The 17,916-nt window shown below is 46.9% G+C and overlaps 2 protein-coding genes and 4 non-coding genes across 9 annotated transcripts; 5 read left to right on the forward strand and 1 right to left on the reverse strand.

Moving 5' to 3' along the window:
* Window positions 1–10,618: 10,618 nt before the first annotated feature.
* On the reverse strand, window positions 10,619–13,602 carry rnaseh1 (ribonuclease H1). Of its 4 annotated transcripts, none has more exons than XM_011611759.2 (9): window positions 13,409–13,588; window positions 13,177–13,275; window positions 12,836–12,960; window positions 12,431–12,613; window positions 12,265–12,364; window positions 12,120–12,174; window positions 11,670–11,754; window positions 11,463–11,587; window positions 10,619–11,396 (listed from the first exon to the last, which is right to left on the reverse strand). In XM_011611759.2, the coding sequence occupies exons 2-9, from the start codon at window positions 13,239–13,241 to the stop codon at window positions 11,295–11,297; spliced, it is 840 nt and encodes a 279-aa protein (XP_011610061.2). In that variant the 5' UTR covers window positions 13,242–13,275; window positions 13,409–13,588; the 3' UTR covers window positions 10,619–11,294.
* Window positions 13,603–13,719: 117 nt separating this feature from the next.
* On the forward strand, window positions 13,720–17,628 carry rps7 (ribosomal protein S7). The gene is made up of 7 exons (NM_001285951.1): window positions 13,720–13,729; window positions 14,344–14,429; window positions 14,895–14,966; window positions 15,409–15,552; window positions 16,046–16,110; window positions 17,029–17,179; window positions 17,518–17,628. The coding sequence occupies exons 2-7, from the start codon at window positions 14,355–14,357 to the stop codon at window positions 17,593–17,595; spliced, it is 585 nt and encodes a 194-aa protein (NP_001272880.1). The 5' UTR covers window positions 13,720–13,729; window positions 14,344–14,354; the 3' UTR covers window positions 17,596–17,628.
* LOC115253109 (small nucleolar RNA SNORA73 family) lies at window positions 15,036–15,254 on the forward strand. Its single transcript, XR_003891418.1, has one exon. It is a non-coding gene; the product is annotated as a small nucleolar RNA SNORA73 family (small nucleolar RNA).
* Window positions 15,619–15,837, forward strand: LOC115253106 (small nucleolar RNA SNORA73 family). The gene has a single exon (XR_003891415.1). It is a non-coding gene; the product is annotated as a small nucleolar RNA SNORA73 family (small nucleolar RNA).
* Window positions 16,281–16,499, forward strand: LOC115253108 (small nucleolar RNA SNORA73 family). The gene has a single exon (XR_003891417.1). It is a non-coding gene; the product is annotated as a small nucleolar RNA SNORA73 family (small nucleolar RNA).
* On the forward strand, window positions 17,235–17,453 carry LOC115253107 (small nucleolar RNA SNORA73 family). Its single transcript, XR_003891416.1, has one exon. It is a non-coding gene; the product is annotated as a small nucleolar RNA SNORA73 family (small nucleolar RNA).
* Window positions 17,629–17,916: the final 288 nt, after the last annotated feature.

Below are 17,916 nucleotides of genomic sequence, written 5' to 3' on the forward strand. Positions count from 1 at the left end.
AACTGGACCTGAGGGGTGGGAAAACCTGCAGCCCCTAACACTCAGGTTCTCCCCCGTTCAGATGCACCACTGGTAACGGGAGTCTGGAAGTGGAAACAGACCTTCTCTGGTTCAGACCCTCCCTCTGGGACCGCCACTCCAAACTAAACCGGTTAATCTGGTTTGTGTTTGGACCTGAATCTTTATTGCCGCTCATGAAGGAAGTTCCTGCTCCTATAGCTCAGCTGTGTGTAGGTGTGTGTGAGTGTGTGATGGTTTTCAGAGCAGGCTGCAGCCTCCAGCAGCCTCAGTGGGAGAAAGTCAATTACAGCAGGCTGAGCCTGGCCTGCGGGGGGGCACATGGGAGGGAGATAAGAACATAAAGATGGCAGCCGCCGCACCCTCCCCGGCTGCTCGCATGGGCGGCGAGTCCCCCCCAGGATGGAGAAGTAACAGAGGAGTGAATCAGAGGAACTGACCCCAGATCAGTTGTGAGCTTCTATGGTGATACTTCACCATTGATTTATGATCACATGACAGAAACTGGGTTTGAACCTGAGCACCTTACTGGGACTGCTGCAGTTAGACTGGTGTGCATGTTCCTGAACTGGTGTGTGTGTGTGTGTGTGTGTGTGTGTGTGTGTGTGTGTGTGTGTGTGTGTGTGTGTGTGTGTGTGTGTGTGTGTGCATCACTGTTGGCAGTGACAGCTGAAATGTTTGGACCTGAAGTCATCATCATGAGCTCCTGGCCCAGACCACAAGGGAAGCACTGGGAACCAAACCATAGCAGGTGCTGAGTACACAGGAGACCCCCAAGGAGACTCATGAGGAGACCCATGAGGAGACCCTGAGGAGAACCATGAGGAGACCTCAAGGAGATCCATGAGGAGACCCTGGGGAGACCCATGAGGAGACCAGTGAGGAGATCCAGAGGAGAACCATGAGGAGACCTCAAGGATACCCATGAGGAGACCCGTGAGGAGATCCAGAGGAGAACCATGAGGAGACCTCAAGGATACCCATGAGGAGACCCATGAGAAGACCCATGAGGAGACCCATGAGGAGACCTCAAGGAGACCCATGAGGAGACCCTGAGGAGACCCATGAGGAGACCCGTGAGGAGATCCAGAGGAGACCCATGAGGAGACCCATGAGGAGACCTCAAGGAGACCCATGAGGAGACCCTGAGGAGACCCATGAGGAGACCCGTGAGGAGACCCCAAGGAGACCCATGAGGAGACCCATGAAGAAACTTCCCAACAGTCCCACAACAGGGTACCATGCAGATGTATACAGCAGAGGGTGGGGTCAAGACCAGAGTCCTGGTTATTGGATCTATGGTCCACTGTAACAGTCAAGGTGGTGTTGTCTCCCAACCAGAGGGTGTGTGTGTGTGTGTGTGTGTATTTGTGTGTGTGTGTGTCTATTTGTGTGTGTGTGTTTAAGTGCGTGTGTCTGTGTGTGTTCTCTCTATACATGTGTGCCTGTGTGTCCACTCTATGCACATTAATGTGTGTGTGCGTGTGTGTGTGTGTGTGTGTGTGTGTGTGTGAGTGTGTGTGTGTGTGTGGGGGGGGGTTGTGTGTGTGTGTGTGTGTGTGTGTGTGTGTGTGTGTGTGTGTGTGTGTGTGTGTGTGAGTGTGTGTGTGTGTGTGTGTGTGTGTGAGTGTGTGTGTGTGTGTGTGTGTGGGGGGGGGGGGTTGTGTGTGTGTGTGTGTGTGTGTGTGTGTGTGTGTGTGTGTGTGTGTGAGTGAGTGAGTGTGTGTGTGTGTGTGTGTGTGTGTGTGTGTGTGTGTGTGTGTGTGTGTGTGTGAGTGTGTGTGTGTGTGGCTCCTCAGGGCTCCTGGCTGTGCAGGATTAGCAGCGCTGCGTCTCAGACTCTGAGGTTTGCTCTGATTCTCTCTGTGCAGAAGTTAATAAGCTGCTCGGCTGTTCCTCCTGTAGCGAGCTGATTACTGCACATACACACACACACACACACACTCACACACATTGCCACCTCCCAATACATCAGCCACAGCATCCATACTGTCCTCAGGTCTACCTACAGTAGATGATGAGAAGCTACATGAAGCAATTGTTTTGTTTCTTATCTCCTCCAGATCCAAGATGATGGATGAAGGATGGTGAACCCATGAATGCTGCCTTTGTCTTTCTCTGTGCAGCAGAACCACTTATTTAAAACCAACATTTGGAGGGACTAATTACACCATTGTAATTCAAACAATCAAATTTTCTCACCTCATTTTCATGATATTGGAAAGATAAATGACATTTTCATTGTGGGACCATCCTCACAAAAGATGGTGAAGCTGGTGTCCATGTGTGTGTGTGTGTGTGTGTGTGTGTGTGTGTGTGTGTGTGTGTGTGTGTGTGTTTGTCCATGTGGAGGACAGAAAGGCTGAGAGACCTGGTCCAGACATAACCAAAACTGTCCTCACCTCTACTGCCCCCTGTTGGTCATATGACACATAAGCCAGACGTGGGGTGTGTGCGTGTGTGGGGGGTGTGTGTGGCATGTGTGATGTGTGTGGGGTATGTGTGCGTGTGTGGGGGTGGGGGGTGTGGGAGTTGAGTGGCATCTGTGGGGGTGGGGTGTGTGTGGGGGTTGTGGTGTGTGTGTGTGTGTGTGGGGGGGGGGGGGTAATGCTGACTGAATCCAGCCTGTATTGATGGAGCAGTGTATCGATGCTGCTGTTGGTGTCATTTTTAAGATTCTTCTAGAAATATAGAGAGCAGAATCGGTTGAATTCTTGAATCAGCGTTCGCTCCTCTAACAACTCGACTGCTAAGCTGAGCACTGCAGACGTGCATGAAGAGGCATTACCATCATCCCATTATTCCTCTGCATCTTCATCGTTCCACAGCTCTTCCCCTTTAAACGTATTTCTGCATCTCCTCTTTCTCCTGATGGTTTCCACCTGAGGTTTGACTGCAGTGGTGCCTAAGGCACAAGGATCTCCTCCCAGCACCTCCTCAAAGGCCTCCACCTCCTCCAGATGTGGAAGAATGTTGGTTATCTGATGATATTGAGGCCTGTCATGTTGCACTGGGCCGTACCTTCCATGTTTGGAAGAGGAGATCTGGGAGTCGTGCATGTAAATTATTCATCACTTCTTGAAATGCAAACGACAGCTGAGGCGAGGAGCCACCTCGCTATGTAGGTCACTACTGCTCATGGCCGCAGTGCTGCAGAGAAGGGAGGTGTGGAAGTAACGTGCCGAGATGATGAATGGCCAATTAGAAGTGGCGACCATCAGCACTGACAGGAGGAGCAGAGGAAAAGCTTTCACTGGTGGCACAGAGGAGGAGAACTTCAACAGGTGACTTAACGGAAAAATACCCCGGAATAAAATGGCTGAGTTTGATTCTATTTCACTAAAGGTGGACCTTAACATGATTATTTCGATATGTAGATTTTGATCTTTTCCAAAGACACCTTCACAGGGCAGCTCCCTACCTGCAGACTAATGCAGGTCTGGGCCAGAAGGTGGTGCTAAAGTCAACAGCTCCACTCAAAGAGCGCGTACCAGAGACACTGGCAGAGGAAAACCTTTGGGAGGACAGAAACCTCAGACAGAACCTGTCTGCTGAAAGACCCCCGTAACTCACTCACACACACACACACACACACACACACACACACACACGCACACACACACACACACACACACACATAGAGGGTAGTCACAAACTGTTTTTCTGTCCATCCAACATCTACGGTACTTCTTTATCCTGAGGTTGAAACAGATAATAAACTACTGCTGCTACTACTACTGCTGCTACTACTAATACTATTGATGCTGCTATTACTACTACTACTATTACTGCTGCTGCGACTACTACTACTCTACAGCTGATAGTATTACTGCTACTACTACTACTATTACTACTACCGTACTAATACTGCTGCTACTACGACTACTACTATTACTACTACTACTACAAGTACCGCTGCTGCTGCTACTACTACTGCTGCTACTACTAATACTATTGCAACTGATACTACTAATACTGCTACTACTAATACTTTTGATGCTGCTATTACTACTACTACTACTATTACTGCTGCTGCTACATCTAGTACTACTACTCTATTGCTGCTAGTATTACTGCTACTACTACTACTATTACTACTACTGCTGCTGCTGCTGCTACTACTACTACTACTACTATATTACTACTAATACTGCTTCTGCTGATACTACAATTACTACTGCTGCTGCTGCTGCTACTACTACTACTACTAATCAGAATAATCATCATAATCCTAATCATAATTGGGTGCAGCAGCATTCCACCAGGGGGAGCTGTGTTTAGACTGGGAGGGAGGGATCTGTGTTTATTCCACAAAGTCATTGATTATTTCAAAATTTACGTTTACTCTGTCTCTCTCAGTCTTTGTCACCCCACAATTTCCAGTCATCTCTTTGTGTTGAGGTTTGGATGTCTGTTGTCTCCATGGAAACAGGCAGCCATTTTAGATAATCACATGATGCCAAAAATGAAGGAATCAAAGTGTGGTTCCCCCCGGGGAGGTGGTTTCTGATCCAAACACATACACACACGCGTGCGACTGACAGCTGTTTGTCTTGTTCCACCTGCCAAGTTAGATAAATAATAAATTTATTTTTCAATCATTTTTTCTCAGATTACAGTTATCCGCTTCTAATTACTTTTGCTATTTTGTTGTGTTTATAGACATTTTAAAAATAATTTGAATGGTGTAGAATCACACAGTTGTTGTCAACGTTTCCTGATTAATCCTGAATGTTGGACTCCGCCCTAGTGGTAGAACCTCAGTGTTCAGAGGATGATCTGACCTTCACCTCCCAGGTCTAAAAATAGTTCCTTCTGTATTTAAGAAGGCGGCTGCATCTCTTTGAAGGGTTTTTGGGGTTGAGAAGATCTGAGCTGAATTAAGACTGCGAGCTGCAGAGAGCAGCTGAGTCTGCAGGAGGCTGATTAACATTTAATACAACTGAGATCGACAGGCAGAGACGCCACTGAATGGAGGAACTCACGTATGAGCTCTCTGGAAAGTACCAGAGTCATTTCACAGACTAATAAAAACCTGGGCTCCATAAAGGTGTCACTGCACCACAGTCATGTTGGTCAGGACTGGTTTCAGCTGAGAACTGGCTGTTCCCGAGATTAAAGCATAGAGCAACATACCTCCAAGACATCGCCCTTCTTCTGAAATCTGAATCCTTCTTTAAAATGTTCCTCTGTTAGATGAGTGTGTGGTGCTGCTCTGCCTCATCAAACCCTCAGAACCGGCTCAGCACCAGTACGGTGCTGCTCACATCCCATATACAGACAAACTCAGCAGCTCAAAACAAAAGATCCGCTATGAAAGCTTCAGAGAAGCAGTTAGTCCTTCTCTGGACTGGAGTCTGAGGGGATTATGATCTGTCCCAGTTCACATTTCTAAAAAAACAACAAAAAAGGTAAATGTAAATGAATTAAAGACAGTAATAAATGAATAAAGCCGCAGCTCAGACATGAATCTTTTATTAAGCAACAAGATTTGAGGCACCGCTGAGAGAAACCAAACGGTGCTGCAGAGATTTCTGTGAGACTTAGTCAATTACAGCACGCCCACGTCATGATTATTCCTGCAGTCAGTGAATCACAGAGGAGCCTCCGACTCCTCCAGCTCAGGATGAGACGTGAGTCGGAGGCAAGAACCCAGCCAACAGCTAGGAGCTCATTTATGCAGAAATATGCAGACTGGCCCGTGGCAGACCTCAGAGGGCTTCACGGTGGCTGCCACCATCAAGCCGGCAGCCGGCGGGACGCACCGCGGCGTCCTCGGTGTCGGCGGTCTCTTCCCCACACAACCTCACTGATTACTGTTACAAAGATGGACCAGGAGACATGGAGACCCTCAGCAGCGATGCTGGATGTGGTTTGAGTGTTTAAGGCTGATTCTGAGGAGCAGGAGGTGTGTTTAGGATTCCGTCCGCCTGCTGCACACCTGAGTGGCATGATAACAGCCGGCAGCTGCTCACAGCACCACATCGTCCCACTTCTGCCACATACAGCACTGGGACTCCAGTAACCAGTTCATGTCAGTAGGATGGGCATGCTGGTCGTCATGGAGATTCTCCCCGAGTCCTGGTCGCCGACGCTTGCGCGTTGCTTCTCACGACACAATTGTGGGCTCACGATTGTGCTGTCACAATTGTGGCGTCACAATCGTGAGCCCAGCAGGCTTCAGACGTCTTCATGCCACCACCTTCACCCTCTTCCTCTCCCAAACGTGGGGCCACGTGAAGGTGAAAACTGATGCTGAGCTGAAACCCAGACTGACTGCAGTGAAGGTCACTCCTCTTCTTCCTCTGTGTCTCCCGCTCACTCCTCTTCTCGCTCATTCTAGCCTTCTTTTTCATCTCCATCTATCAGTCTTCTAGCTCTCGTTCCCTCAATCAGCCGGCTTTGTCTCTTTTTGTCTGTTTCCTCAAATTTCCTCCGATTCCCCTGCAGTAATCTTCTCCTCTTTTTGTCATCCTTTTCTTCCCTCTTTCACCCTCATCTTTGTTCCCTCCTTCAATCTCAGTCGTCCTCTCATTTCTCCTGCCTCCCGTCTGCTGAAACATCAGCGCTCTCAGTGGGCTGTCAAGCCACCCGCAGACTACCCACAATTCACCTCTCCTCATAATGAGGACGCTGGTTGCTGGTGGTGCAGAGTTCAAACACGGAGAAGAGCAATTAAAGGAGGTTTATGAGTCAGATTTGGTGAGGAGGTGAAGGCAGGATCAGCCCTTTTGATGCTCTAGTCAGCTGCCAGGGTTTCCTTCAGAGGAGAAGCGTTTTAAGTCTCATGATAATTCCGAAACAAAAGCAGATCTCCTCGGGAGCCTCTGCCTGGTGAACTCTGCATCTCAAAATAAACAAAAACCATGTTTCTTCACTACAGCAATCACACCAAGCTCCAGCTGGTCCACTGATCTCTAACGGGAACCTGGTTAATAGCTGTGGAGCTCAGGAAGCAGATCCTGGACAGACTGTGTGTGTGTGTGTGTGTGTGTGTGTGTGCGCGCGCGCGCGTGTGTGTGTGTGCAGCGGGGGGTGGGGGCCTACACGATGGTCCCCCCCTGGTGGTGTCCCGCCACCAGGTGTGTGCTCTCTATCTCACCTGGTTAGGATCAGCTCTGGCATCTGATGGAGGTGTCACCATGACAACTGTGGCCTCACCTTGATTTGACATCAGGGGGTCTAAAACTGCTGCAGAATCAGAAAAGAAGAAAATAAAAGATGAGCTGGAAACATCAAGTCCAAAGGTCCAGGTGCACCTGGAGCTGTGGGTCAGGGTCATGTGAGTCTGGGTTCAAAGGTCATCCTAGCAGATTGTACCACACAGACCTGCCTGCAGGGGAGCTATAGACAAGAGATAACCAGCAGATTGGGCTCTTCTTCACAAATATTCTTCATAAAGAAAATTAAAAGAATTATGGCATGATGTCATTAAACTGAAAACAGAAAAAACACAACAGTGTAAAAAAGAAAATTTCATTTTCAGCCTAAAAGATGTGAATATTCATGAAATATTTCTGTCATTACTTTTCTTCGACTCATTTGGATTTTATTTCCAAAATATTACAAACTCATTTTGAAACAGAACTTTCAAAAACACAAAAATGTGTGCAGGGGTGGGAAAATGCACAAACAAGTCAAACAAGAGACGGAGGATAAAGATAACGAAGCCCCGAGTGATAAAACCTGCTGCCAGACCAATCCGCTAATAAACACGAAAACATTGATTGGGACAGAGGAACGTGGTGCATTCACTGACCTGTGTAAAAAAACTCCATGAGTCATCGGTTGTACTTCACGGCCGTTCCAGAAGCAGAACCGAAGCCTCACTTTGACACTGGTTCTGCATTAATTCTAATAATCGCCAAATTAACTGTTATTAAAGTCCTTCTATCGGGGTGAAGGTGGGAGTATTGATCAACTGTTCCATGAGCACCGTCTCCGGAGCTGCTGATAACTTTGTGGGTTGAACTTTGACCTGTGTGTCTGGGCCGCCGCGTTCCGGACTGGTTCCTGCGGAGTGACTGAACGTCTGCCCGAAGTTTCTCGTCTTCCCTCAGAGCTGCGAACTTCCCCCGCTCGCCCGGTGTCAGACGGTTTGCAGTGTCAGAGAGTTCTTCGGCCCCGGCAGAACATCGTGGACAACTGTAGATGCTGCCGGTGTGGAATTGATGAAACTGTCTGAGTCAAGTGCGAGCAGGATGTTTCTCATGTCTGCGTTCTTAAGTTTCTTTACACTTTGTCTCTTCTTCCCTGCAGCGCGGCAGCAGTGGACTGGCGCCAGGGCCCCGTCTGCCGAGCCCGCCGCGCGCGTCGAGGAGGAGTGCTAACGAGGCTTTGCCAGAAAGGAGGTGAAGCTGCTGCGGGGTGACCTTTGACCCCCGAACGCCGCTCTCCCTCTCAGACTGGACCGCCTCGAGTGGGGTCGCGCCACCCCACGCTCGCCGCCAGGCAGCAGTCGGGGTCAGAACGAGGAGCCGCGAGCCGCCGTCCTGCCGTTTCCACCAACCAATCGACCGGCCGCAGGAGGGCGGAGGAAGAGGAGGAAGAGGAGGATGAGGAAGAGGAGGACTAGAAGGAAGAGGAGGAGGAGAAGGAGGGCTGAGTCTGTTCCTCCAAGAGGAGGTCTGACCACAATCTGCCTGACCAGAAAACAGCAGAAGAAAATTCTCAAATACTTTAAATACTTGTAAAAGTACTTGTCCAGGTAGTAACTATGAAGGTACACGTAGTTTATGTAGAGTGAGTAAAATATCGTGTTTCTGTGAGGGAACAGAAGGGGAAACACCGTTGTAGCGTAGTGTGTGTGTGTGTGTGTGTGTGTGTGTGTGTGTGGGTGTGTGTGTGGGTGTGGGTGTGTGAGAGAGAGAGAGAGTGTGTGTATGAGTGTGTGTTTTAATGTGTGTGTGTTTATGTGAGTGTATGTGTGTCTGTGAAGACGTGAACTCTGAGCCAGTATAGTCCAGACGTATGGAAATGAACATAGATTTTTAAAGTTTCCCATCAGCTTCTTTGGGTCCTTCGGCCTTTTAGAACTTCCCGTCCTTTCCAACTTTTCTTCCTCACTCTTCTGAAACTCATCTCTCCATCCTCACTTCCTTCGTCAGTGCGTCCTCTTGTTATTTAAGTCTCGGGGCTCTGGCATGTTCAGGATCACACACGTGTCACTCAGTGTTACTCTGAAGGTCACAAAACTATCTGTAAAGATTTGCACTATTCTTATTACAGAATGCTGTAAAGGCTAAAATCTGTTGGATTCTACCTGACTGCTGTTCAGATGTTTTAAAAAAAAGTCATCTATTGATTAAATGACTTTTTTTCTATTTAAACTGACTGCAGGAAGACCTTATTAAAATAACTTTTCGGCATGTTGCTTATCGCTACGTTATATAAAAGGTCAGGCTTTTGTCCCATTTAATCCCAGTTTTTGGTTTACTGGTGGGATTGAAATAACCCCAGTATGTCACTAAAGAGGAATCTGCTGAATGGAAATGAAATGTGCAGATTAAAATCCTCTAAATGAATGAACACATAAATAATGGGTCCACACAGGCAGCTGCTTTAATCTAATAACTGGCTTTCAGTTAGCGCTTCAAACTGGAAACCCGCATTTCCCAGTTTAATTTTGCCGCACAGAACTGGAACTAATGTTCCTCCACAGTAATCAAAATATTCCCAGAGCAGGAACAACATGCGTGGACTCAGTCGTAAGCATTTAGACCTCGAAAGGCTGCTGCGTTTACCTAGAGCGCCTCCTGTTGACACAATATCGCAACTACACTTTTGGAATAAAACGCACCTGTACATTTTCTTTGAAAATGCTCATTCCTTCAAACACGATTCTGATTTTCGGAGTTTACATTCTAATTGCCTACATGGCATGATATACTCTTCAACTACACGACATTTAGCTTACGTTTTACTCATTTAGCAGTCGCTTTTTTTTTTTACAATGAGACATTAAAACTATAAACAGTGATTTACTCTGATGATTACAGCAATAAGATGGGAAGCAGAATTTTTAAAAGGAGACAGACAAGAATTTATTTCTTGATGACTTCAGCTTCAGTCATAACTCGATGCTGATTTTTAAGCTATTCTTTTAAAATTACTTTTATTTAAATCGTGACATTAATCATTTAACCTAAAAAAACGAAAATAAACGGGAACTAGTAAATCAACAAAAAACTCATAAACGTTTGAAAAATAGTTCCCTGGAATGGTCACAGGGGGCGACAGAGAGCGTCTGATTTCAGTATAAGAGGCGTCAGACACGTTATAAACTTAATAGACGTTAAAGCCACCCTAACACAATCATAACAGCGCCACATTTAGGGAACTCTATCAGGAATGTTGGAGGGTTATTACCATAAACACGGATGTGCCCGTAAACATTACAAACAGCAGTGTGTGTCGCAGGTGTGCGAGTAGCTCGGTTTATCCTCGGATACTCTCGGTGCCGTATTGCTCCAACCTGCATTATGACACTAAAACGAAATCAGCATCATGATGGATACGTTTGGACTGAGGTGTGAAACTGTTAGCAGTTTCAGTCTTCAGTCCACCTGCGGGACAGACACATCGAGATTTTAGGATATTCTGATTTTCAAGGTGTGTTTATTGACATTCTTCACACAGGTAAAGTGTAGCCAGGTCACAATACAGCAAACCTAAGGCAATGAAAGTCCTTGGTGACACACTGGAGAAGGTTTCCCCAGCTGACCTCCAACATGTCCTCCATGGACCAGCAGCACACAGAAATATGCTGCTGTAGACCAGAGCAATCTGGATGACCACCAGGAGAGTTTCCAGGAGTAGCTCGACTACAGTGACTGGTGGGTACAGATCATCCAGGCAGGAGACGGTGAGGTGAAGGGAGGTCTTTGTCCACATCACGGTGTTTCAGCAGGTAGACCAGCGATCAGGCTGAGCTGGGGCGACACCTAGTGGTGGAGTATAGGACTGCAGGCAGGAGTCCTCCAACTGTTGTTCAGATTAATCTGGATAATTACTGAACCGGTCGGGTCGTGGCTTATTTAGCTTCTGTGCCCGGAGGACGGAGGACAGCTGGTGTTTGAGGGGACTACTCAAATCCTTGAGCTCTACCAGTGCCTCTACAAGTACCACCGGCACTATTGAGAAAGCCCTGATGTGGTCGGCCTGAATAAGAAGCACAAAAACTTCAAACTTTATTTGGAACAAAAAAAGTACAGAAAAAGTGACCACTGCAGACCCCTCCTCCTCTATCAGGTTCATCTGCACCTATTAAACAAGCTTCATTTGTTTTCTTCCTGCCCTTCAGGCTTCAAAGCTCCTTCTCTTGACAATCTGTCAGCCTGTTCATTGCCATGGTAACCCGCATGGCCAGGAATGTGTATCTGAAAGACAAGACTCATCATGAACTGTTCATGTCTGAGGGGCAGAGGGTGCATGGGGATACTCACCCAGACCACATCCAGCTCCGCATTCAGCCGGTCCAGCTTCATAAAGTCTTCTTTGTTGGTGATAGGACCTCCAGATTTCAGCCTCCAACTGTTCTTCTTCCAGTTCTTTACCCAGCGTGTCACACCTGTAACCACAAGGGTTGAAACCGGGGCTGACCACGTCGCCATCGCATGTTCGCTCGACGACAAACTGGCGTTTGGACTCACCGTTGATGGTGAACTTGCTGTCAGTGTAGAGAACCAGCTTCTTGATGCTTTGATCTTTGGCTAGTTCCAGTGCTCTGCAGGCTGCCTGGTCAACACACCACAAGTAATTCCAGAAAATTAAGCTCAAGATGTTGGTGCGAATTAAGTCTAGTTTTTTTTGGTTGTCTTTAAAAGGTTTGGTCATTTGACCATCTTAGAGACTTAAAGCCGACAGAATGCAAGATCGTTATAAAAAGGCTTTTGATCTTGAATTTTCTATACTAGCGATTACCAGTAGGTGGCGCACTAGAGCAGCATCAGCACCTTCCACCATAAATCAAACACATTTATCTTCTAAGCTCTCCTGTTCATGGCCATATCCAAAAACTCTATTCACAATATTTGAAGTTTGTAATTTCAAGCTACGGATTAAGGAAAACATCAGATTCATCAAAAATAAAACCTTTTAACCTGTATTTCTGCGCGCTGGTTAGTTTGCCGTCCTGACAGTCGCTCAGCAACATTTCTGCAGGAGAGCACCCACAAATGTGACAAAAGAGTTAATAATACACATAAACAACCCCCTTTCGAGGAAAAACAGTGCTGGGTGTCTCACAGTGGGTGGTTGAGGCCCCAGTACACCCCGATACCCGCTCGGGCGTTTGCTCTTCCGTTGGCCGTGCAGCAGCCATCAGTGTACACCACCACGGCGTCACCTGCACGCAGACAATGTTTTAGTTCCTTTCTAATACCAGCATGTGACAGGATGCAGTTTGTCTTACCCATGTACGTGAATCCGTCTGTGCTTGCTGAGGGAGAATCTCCTGAATGTTTGACCTTCTTCGCTTGTGCCTCTTCATTATCGCCACTTGAGTGACTCCTCTTCCTACCGAGGGGGATGTATTCCAGAGCCTCTGGGCCTCGTTTAGGAAGCGGACCAACTCCTGAATCTACAGACTGAGAAGCTGAAAGTCAATAAAGAAATGATTAGGACAAGAAAATGTTAGAAAAGTACAATTTGAGTCACATTTGAGGACAAAAGGCTGCACCTTACATATGTGGAGCCCCAGCCTGGGACTGAAAAGGTTTCAATTTAAGTTCACTGGATGGCAGGAAATATTTCAGAAGTTAAAGCTCAACAACAACAACAGACTCTTCGTGCAGTTGCATAGAGTTTAACGTTGTACCTTTGTTCGTGTTTGGAGGTGCTGAAAGTTCAGCCCCCCTGATGAAGGCCCAGGCGTCTTTCTCGGATGCAAACTTCTTAAAAGAAGCTGATGGAAATTTATCCACCTGACTCTTACACTCATCCCTAAAAAGAGGCACACAATGTGTCTGAGAATATGAACCCAAGCACCTGATACCGTCAGATCAGTGGACTCAGGTGTGAGAACGATGGCTCAACCTCTCATTTCCAGCTTTGATCTAATTCACAGCCCAGAAAGACAAAAGGGCTCAACAAGTTGATGGTGATTGTTTTTAGTTGAGCCATTTTCCCGTTTGATTAAAATGACTGATCAATAGTCACCAGGTACTGTAGACTCCGGGTTTGAAGCCCTGCTTTACGGCGTAGAAGAACTTGCCTTTGGCCATGTCGGCGGCACTGCAAACGCTCCTGCGTGCTAATCTGAAAAGACCATTCAGTCTAAACATTACGATAAGCCATGGGAATGAGGTGATGCCAACAGCAACATTTGTTCAGCTAATAAAACCTCATACACCGAGATGGTCACGGCGTGTGCGTGCGGAAGTGCTCCCACCTCACAGTCGGCTCAGCACAATGGCCAATGTTAAGAGTCGCCAATAAACGCGGCGATCATACACCTACAGCATTATAGACTCTGTTTGTCAGATATATATACGGAACGCTTGGGCAAAAACTGTGCAGTCACGCATTCGAAGAACTTATTAACCATAAAGATGTTTGACGAGTCCTATATCCGGGATCGCGGAGGCCTCGCGAGAATCTTCTAACTTCCTGCGTGAACACCGCGTTCTCGCGATGACATCGTCAGTATCGGTATTAGATTAATACAACTCTCGCGATGTTCTGGCCTCTTCCTTGGCCGTCGTTGACAGAGGTTAGTTGTGCTTTTTATGACAAGACTGATTTTCTATCCTAAACCGGCTTTTAATGGTGTTCAGTTGTTGCGTTTATTCCCCGAGCAGCATCTTAAGTCTCTGATGCCTTAGATTGAGCAGGTTTGTGTGACGGATGGCTGTCGGATGGCGTAAAATGAGGCGTAGTAAAGAAGCGCTAGCGAGTGGTTTGTAACGTAGCGGCTAACAGGCCGTGCATGTGTTCAGTGTCGCGGCTAAAGCAGAGCCCGGACAAGGTGGCACAGCAGTGAATACATGGAGGCTCCGTTTACGAAAAAACGTGAACAATTTTCTAGCGAATTCGAGTCATGGAGAAGGTAGAATAGCTAAATTCCGTTAGCTAGCTGCTGCTGGCACGATCTATCCAAGTACTGCTTCTTGCTAAGTTAAAGCTTGTTTTCCGATGTAATAGATTCATATTTTCATCGTCGGTGTTGGTACAATTTTCTTTTTTAGTGTTGTTGGTGGCTATATAGCCCCCTTATCACGGAACCCGCTATGAGTAGATTTAGGACGCTAATTGTACCTGCCTGATTTGTGCAACCTTGTAATAACTGAAGAAAATAACCCTAAAATGCGAAAATTGTGATTGCAGAGACAAAGGCCATGTTCAGTACAAGCGCCAAAATAGTGAAGCCTAATGGCGAAAAGCCAGACGAGTTTGAGTCTGGGATCTCCCAGGTAAGAGGTCCATCATTCACACCCTTCAACTATACTGTGATATTGTTGTTAAGGCCTCTCGTAGTGTCTGATGTGGTTCATCTCTCCGAGTTTATCCATAAAGTCATGTGCTCTTACGGTAAATGTCCATGTAGGTTCTCATTCATCTAGTAAGGTGGAGCAGAGTCAACTGGACCGGTAAAAGAAACTGGCAGATGTTTTGCGTCTCATCCATGTGTCCACATGTCCTGTGAGGCCACTGGAGAGGTGAAATGTCGTCCAGTGTCTTTTATCCATCCAGTTGACTCCACCTCAGCTTAACAGACCCCACAGTAGTTATTTTTGTTTTTGAACATGCGTCCCCTTCCTTTGAAACTGTTATTTAAAGTGCGTACCAAATCTTTAGTGCTACTGAAGCTTTCTACACGGTGCAGTTTTGTATCCGTGTTTTGGAGATGTCTCAACTGTTTCTTGTGGTGCTTATAGGCTCTGCTTGAGTTGGAGATGAACTCTGACCTGAAGGCGCAGTTGAGAGAGCTGAACATCACTGCAGCAAAGGTTTGAATGGACCATTTGTGCTACTACAAACTCCTCGTAAAGCTGTGAAAAGATGATTTGAAAGTCAGTCTGACGTGGACATCCAGCGAGCTGCTCTCCTGGCTCTGTCCTGGTGGCGTATGGGAGCGTAGCTTTTCAGCAGAGACGTACATTCCCGTTCCACACCGTCGGAGAGAAAGCTCTGTCCCCGGCCTCTGGCTGGCGTGGACGAGCGTCCTGTATATTCCTACATCTTCCCAGAGTCCTACTGGACAGTTACTGGGGAGCTAAACCATGCAGTGCACATTGATATTGGAGTTCCATAAATGGGATTGCAATAGCTCAAGTTTTATTAAATAATATTGCCTTTAATTTTCAGACTTGCACCCGATTGTTTTGGACACTATTTAACTTTGGTACATGCTAAGCTGCCCTTCTTTAATGGGCTTTTTTTTCCCTTCAGGAAATTGAGGTTGGTGGCAGCAGAAAAGCCATCATCATCTTTGTTCCAGTACCTCAGCTTAAGTCCTTCCAGAAGATTCAAGTGCGCCTGGTGAGGGAGCTGGAGAAGAAGTTCAGCGGAAAGCACGTAGTCTTTATTGCTCAGGTGAGGCTGGAGGTTCACTTGGAAAACTTGTACTCAACTGAGGGTGGTGTTGAGATGTGTTTCACTCCGACGTGGACATCCAGCGAGCTGCTCTCCTGGCTCTGTCCTGGTGGCGTATGGGAGCGTAGCTTTTCAGCAGAGACGTACATTCCCGTTCCACACCGTCGGAGAGAAAGCTCTGTCCCCGGCCTCTGGCTGGCGTGGACGAGCGTCCTGCATATTCCTACATCTTCCCAGAGTCCTACTGGACCGTTACTGGGGAGCTAAACCATGCAGTGCACATTCAGCATCAGGCTAATGTGGTGCACATTAACCTGCTGAATCATATGAAGGCTTATTCAAATTCTTTATTAACCATGACATTGGACTGTATAAATCAGGTCATTAGATTAGAAATGCCAGACTGGACTGTCATTGTTGATGTCAAATATTTCAGTTCCTAGTCTTGTTAAAATCCTTCATTTCTGATTGAAATATATGGGATGTTTTCTAGAGGAGGATTCTTCCTAAACCCACCAGGAAAAGCCGCTCAAAGAATAAGCAGAAGCGCCCCAGGAGGTGAGTGGAGTTTGTCCTTTACTGTGATGTTTCTTGTTGAAAGTCTCTCACTAGTGTTTCATCACTCTTTACACATGGTGCTAAAATGTGCAGCAATGTTTTGCTCCCCCCCACAACTATTTTTTTATAGAATCTTGTTTGACTCTCCCCCCAAAATAAATGTCTTTTAACCGACGTGGACATCCAGCGAGCTGCTCTCCTGGCTCTGTCCTGGTGGCGTATGGGAGCGTAGCTTTTCAGCAGAGACGTACATTCCCGTTCCACACCGTCGGAGAGAAAGCTCTGTCCCCGGCCTCTGGCTGGCGTGGACGAGCGTCCTGTATATTCCTACATCTTCCCAGAGTCCTACTGGGCCGTTACTGGGGAGCTAAACCATGCAGTGCACATCAGTTTATGGCACAGAATGAAATGTTTTTCTTGTTTTGCTACATCAGCTGTGTAGAAATAGAGAATTTAACTTTAAATCATTTGAGCTGTGATAATTGGTAAGCTAAAATGTCAGGAAACTTAGGGAAATAATTGTGACGTCACAATTGATCTCATAATGTTTGCTTTTTTTTAAATGTTGGAGCAACACAAAGCAAATAATCCTAAATTAAAGATGTGTTTAATCAATCTGACCGGCATTTCATGGATTCTTGATGCCTAAGGGACCTGATTTTGGGCCGCAGAGTCATGTGTACGGCAGCATTTGTCCTCAGAACTCGACCGTGACCTGATGTCACCTGTCTCACAGGTGCCTACCGGTGATGGTCTGAGCCTGATACTGTTCAAGGCTGCAGTTCTACATTTAAAAACACTCAAAGTGGGGATCGTAATTGCGATTAAATGGATCAGCACCTTTGTGCTCCGGCCTCCTCTGGTTGGCTGTGGTGATGTGAGCTCACATAAGTTTTAATGTTGTCTGTTTCCCCTCAGTCGTACACTAACTTCGGTCCACGACGCCATTTTGGAGGACCTGGTGTTCCCCAGTGAGATTGTGGGCAAGAGGATCCGAGTGAAGATGGACAGCAGCAGGCTCATCAAGGTGCACCTGGACAAGGCCCAGCAGAACAACGTGGAACACAAAGTGAGTGGATCTGCTGGTCTACATACGCCATATGTGACAGCGCTGATTGTTTTTACCGACGTGGACATCCAGCGAGCTGCTCTCCTGGCTCTGTCCTGGTGGCGTATGGGAGCGTAGCTTTTCAGCAGAGACGTACATTCCCGTTCCACACCGTCGGAGAGAAAGCTCTGTCCCCGGCCTCTGGCTGGCGTGGACGAGCGTCCTGTATATTCCTACATCTTCCCAGAGTCCTACTGGGCCGTTACTGGGGAGCTAAACCATGCAGTGCACAAACCAGTTTGGTGCTGGTGTAACAACATTACCTCCATCCATGTGTTTAATGGTGTTCTCATTTGCAGGTGGAAACGTTCTCTGGTGTCTACAAGAAGCTCACAGGCAAAGACGTCGTGTTTGAATTCCCAGAATTCCAGCTGTAAAATCAGATGGCAAAATAAATTTGTTTACTGTCATTGTTTGTGTGTTGCTTCAGAGTGAGTTGCTTAATGTCTGGTATCAGTATGTCGTGCATCAAAGACATGAAGCTGTAGTACATTGGATGGAGCATCATATTGGTTCAACCCACCAACTACATAAGCTGATCATAGTTGAGCTGTTTAACACTGCTGATGCTTGAGCGTTTTGTCGGCCTCTAAGTATCAAGAGTACAGTGTGAAGCGTGCTGGCTGTCCAGTTTTGACCATGAAGACTTCCTGTTTGGATTCACTACCGGGCTACGACGGATGACGCGTGTATAACTG

Source organism: Takifugu rubripes, chromosome 16, assembly GCF_901000725.2.
Source record: "Takifugu rubripes chromosome 16, fTakRub1.2, whole genome shotgun sequence".
Lineage (NCBI taxonomy): Eukaryota > Metazoa > Chordata > Actinopteri > Tetraodontiformes > Tetraodontidae > Takifugu > Takifugu rubripes.

Coding starts and splice junctions, on each gene's coding strand:
- rnaseh1 (XM_011611756.2), bottom strand. CDS start 13,301: ATGTTTAGACTGAATGGTCTTTTCAGATTAGCACGCAGGAGCGTTTGC. Junction 12,961..13,176: donor CCCGGAGTCTACAGTACCTG/GTGACTATTGAT, acceptor GCCTCTTTTTAG/GGATGAGTGTAAGAGTCAGG. Junction 12,175..12,264: donor TGGGGCCTCAACCACCCACT/GTGAGACACCCA, acceptor GCTCTCCTGCAG/AAATGTTGCTGAGCGACTGT.
- rps7 (NM_001285951.1), top strand. CDS start 14,355: ATGTTCAGTACAAGCGCCAAAATAGTGAAGCCTAATGGCGAAAAGCCA. Junction 16,111..17,028: donor AAGCAGAAGCGCCCCAGGAG/GTGAGTGGAGTT, acceptor GTTTCCCCTCAG/TCGTACACTAACTTCGGTCC. Junction 17,180..17,517: donor AGAACAACGTGGAACACAAA/GTGAGTGGATCT, acceptor TCTCATTTGCAG/GTGGAAACGTTCTCTGGTGT.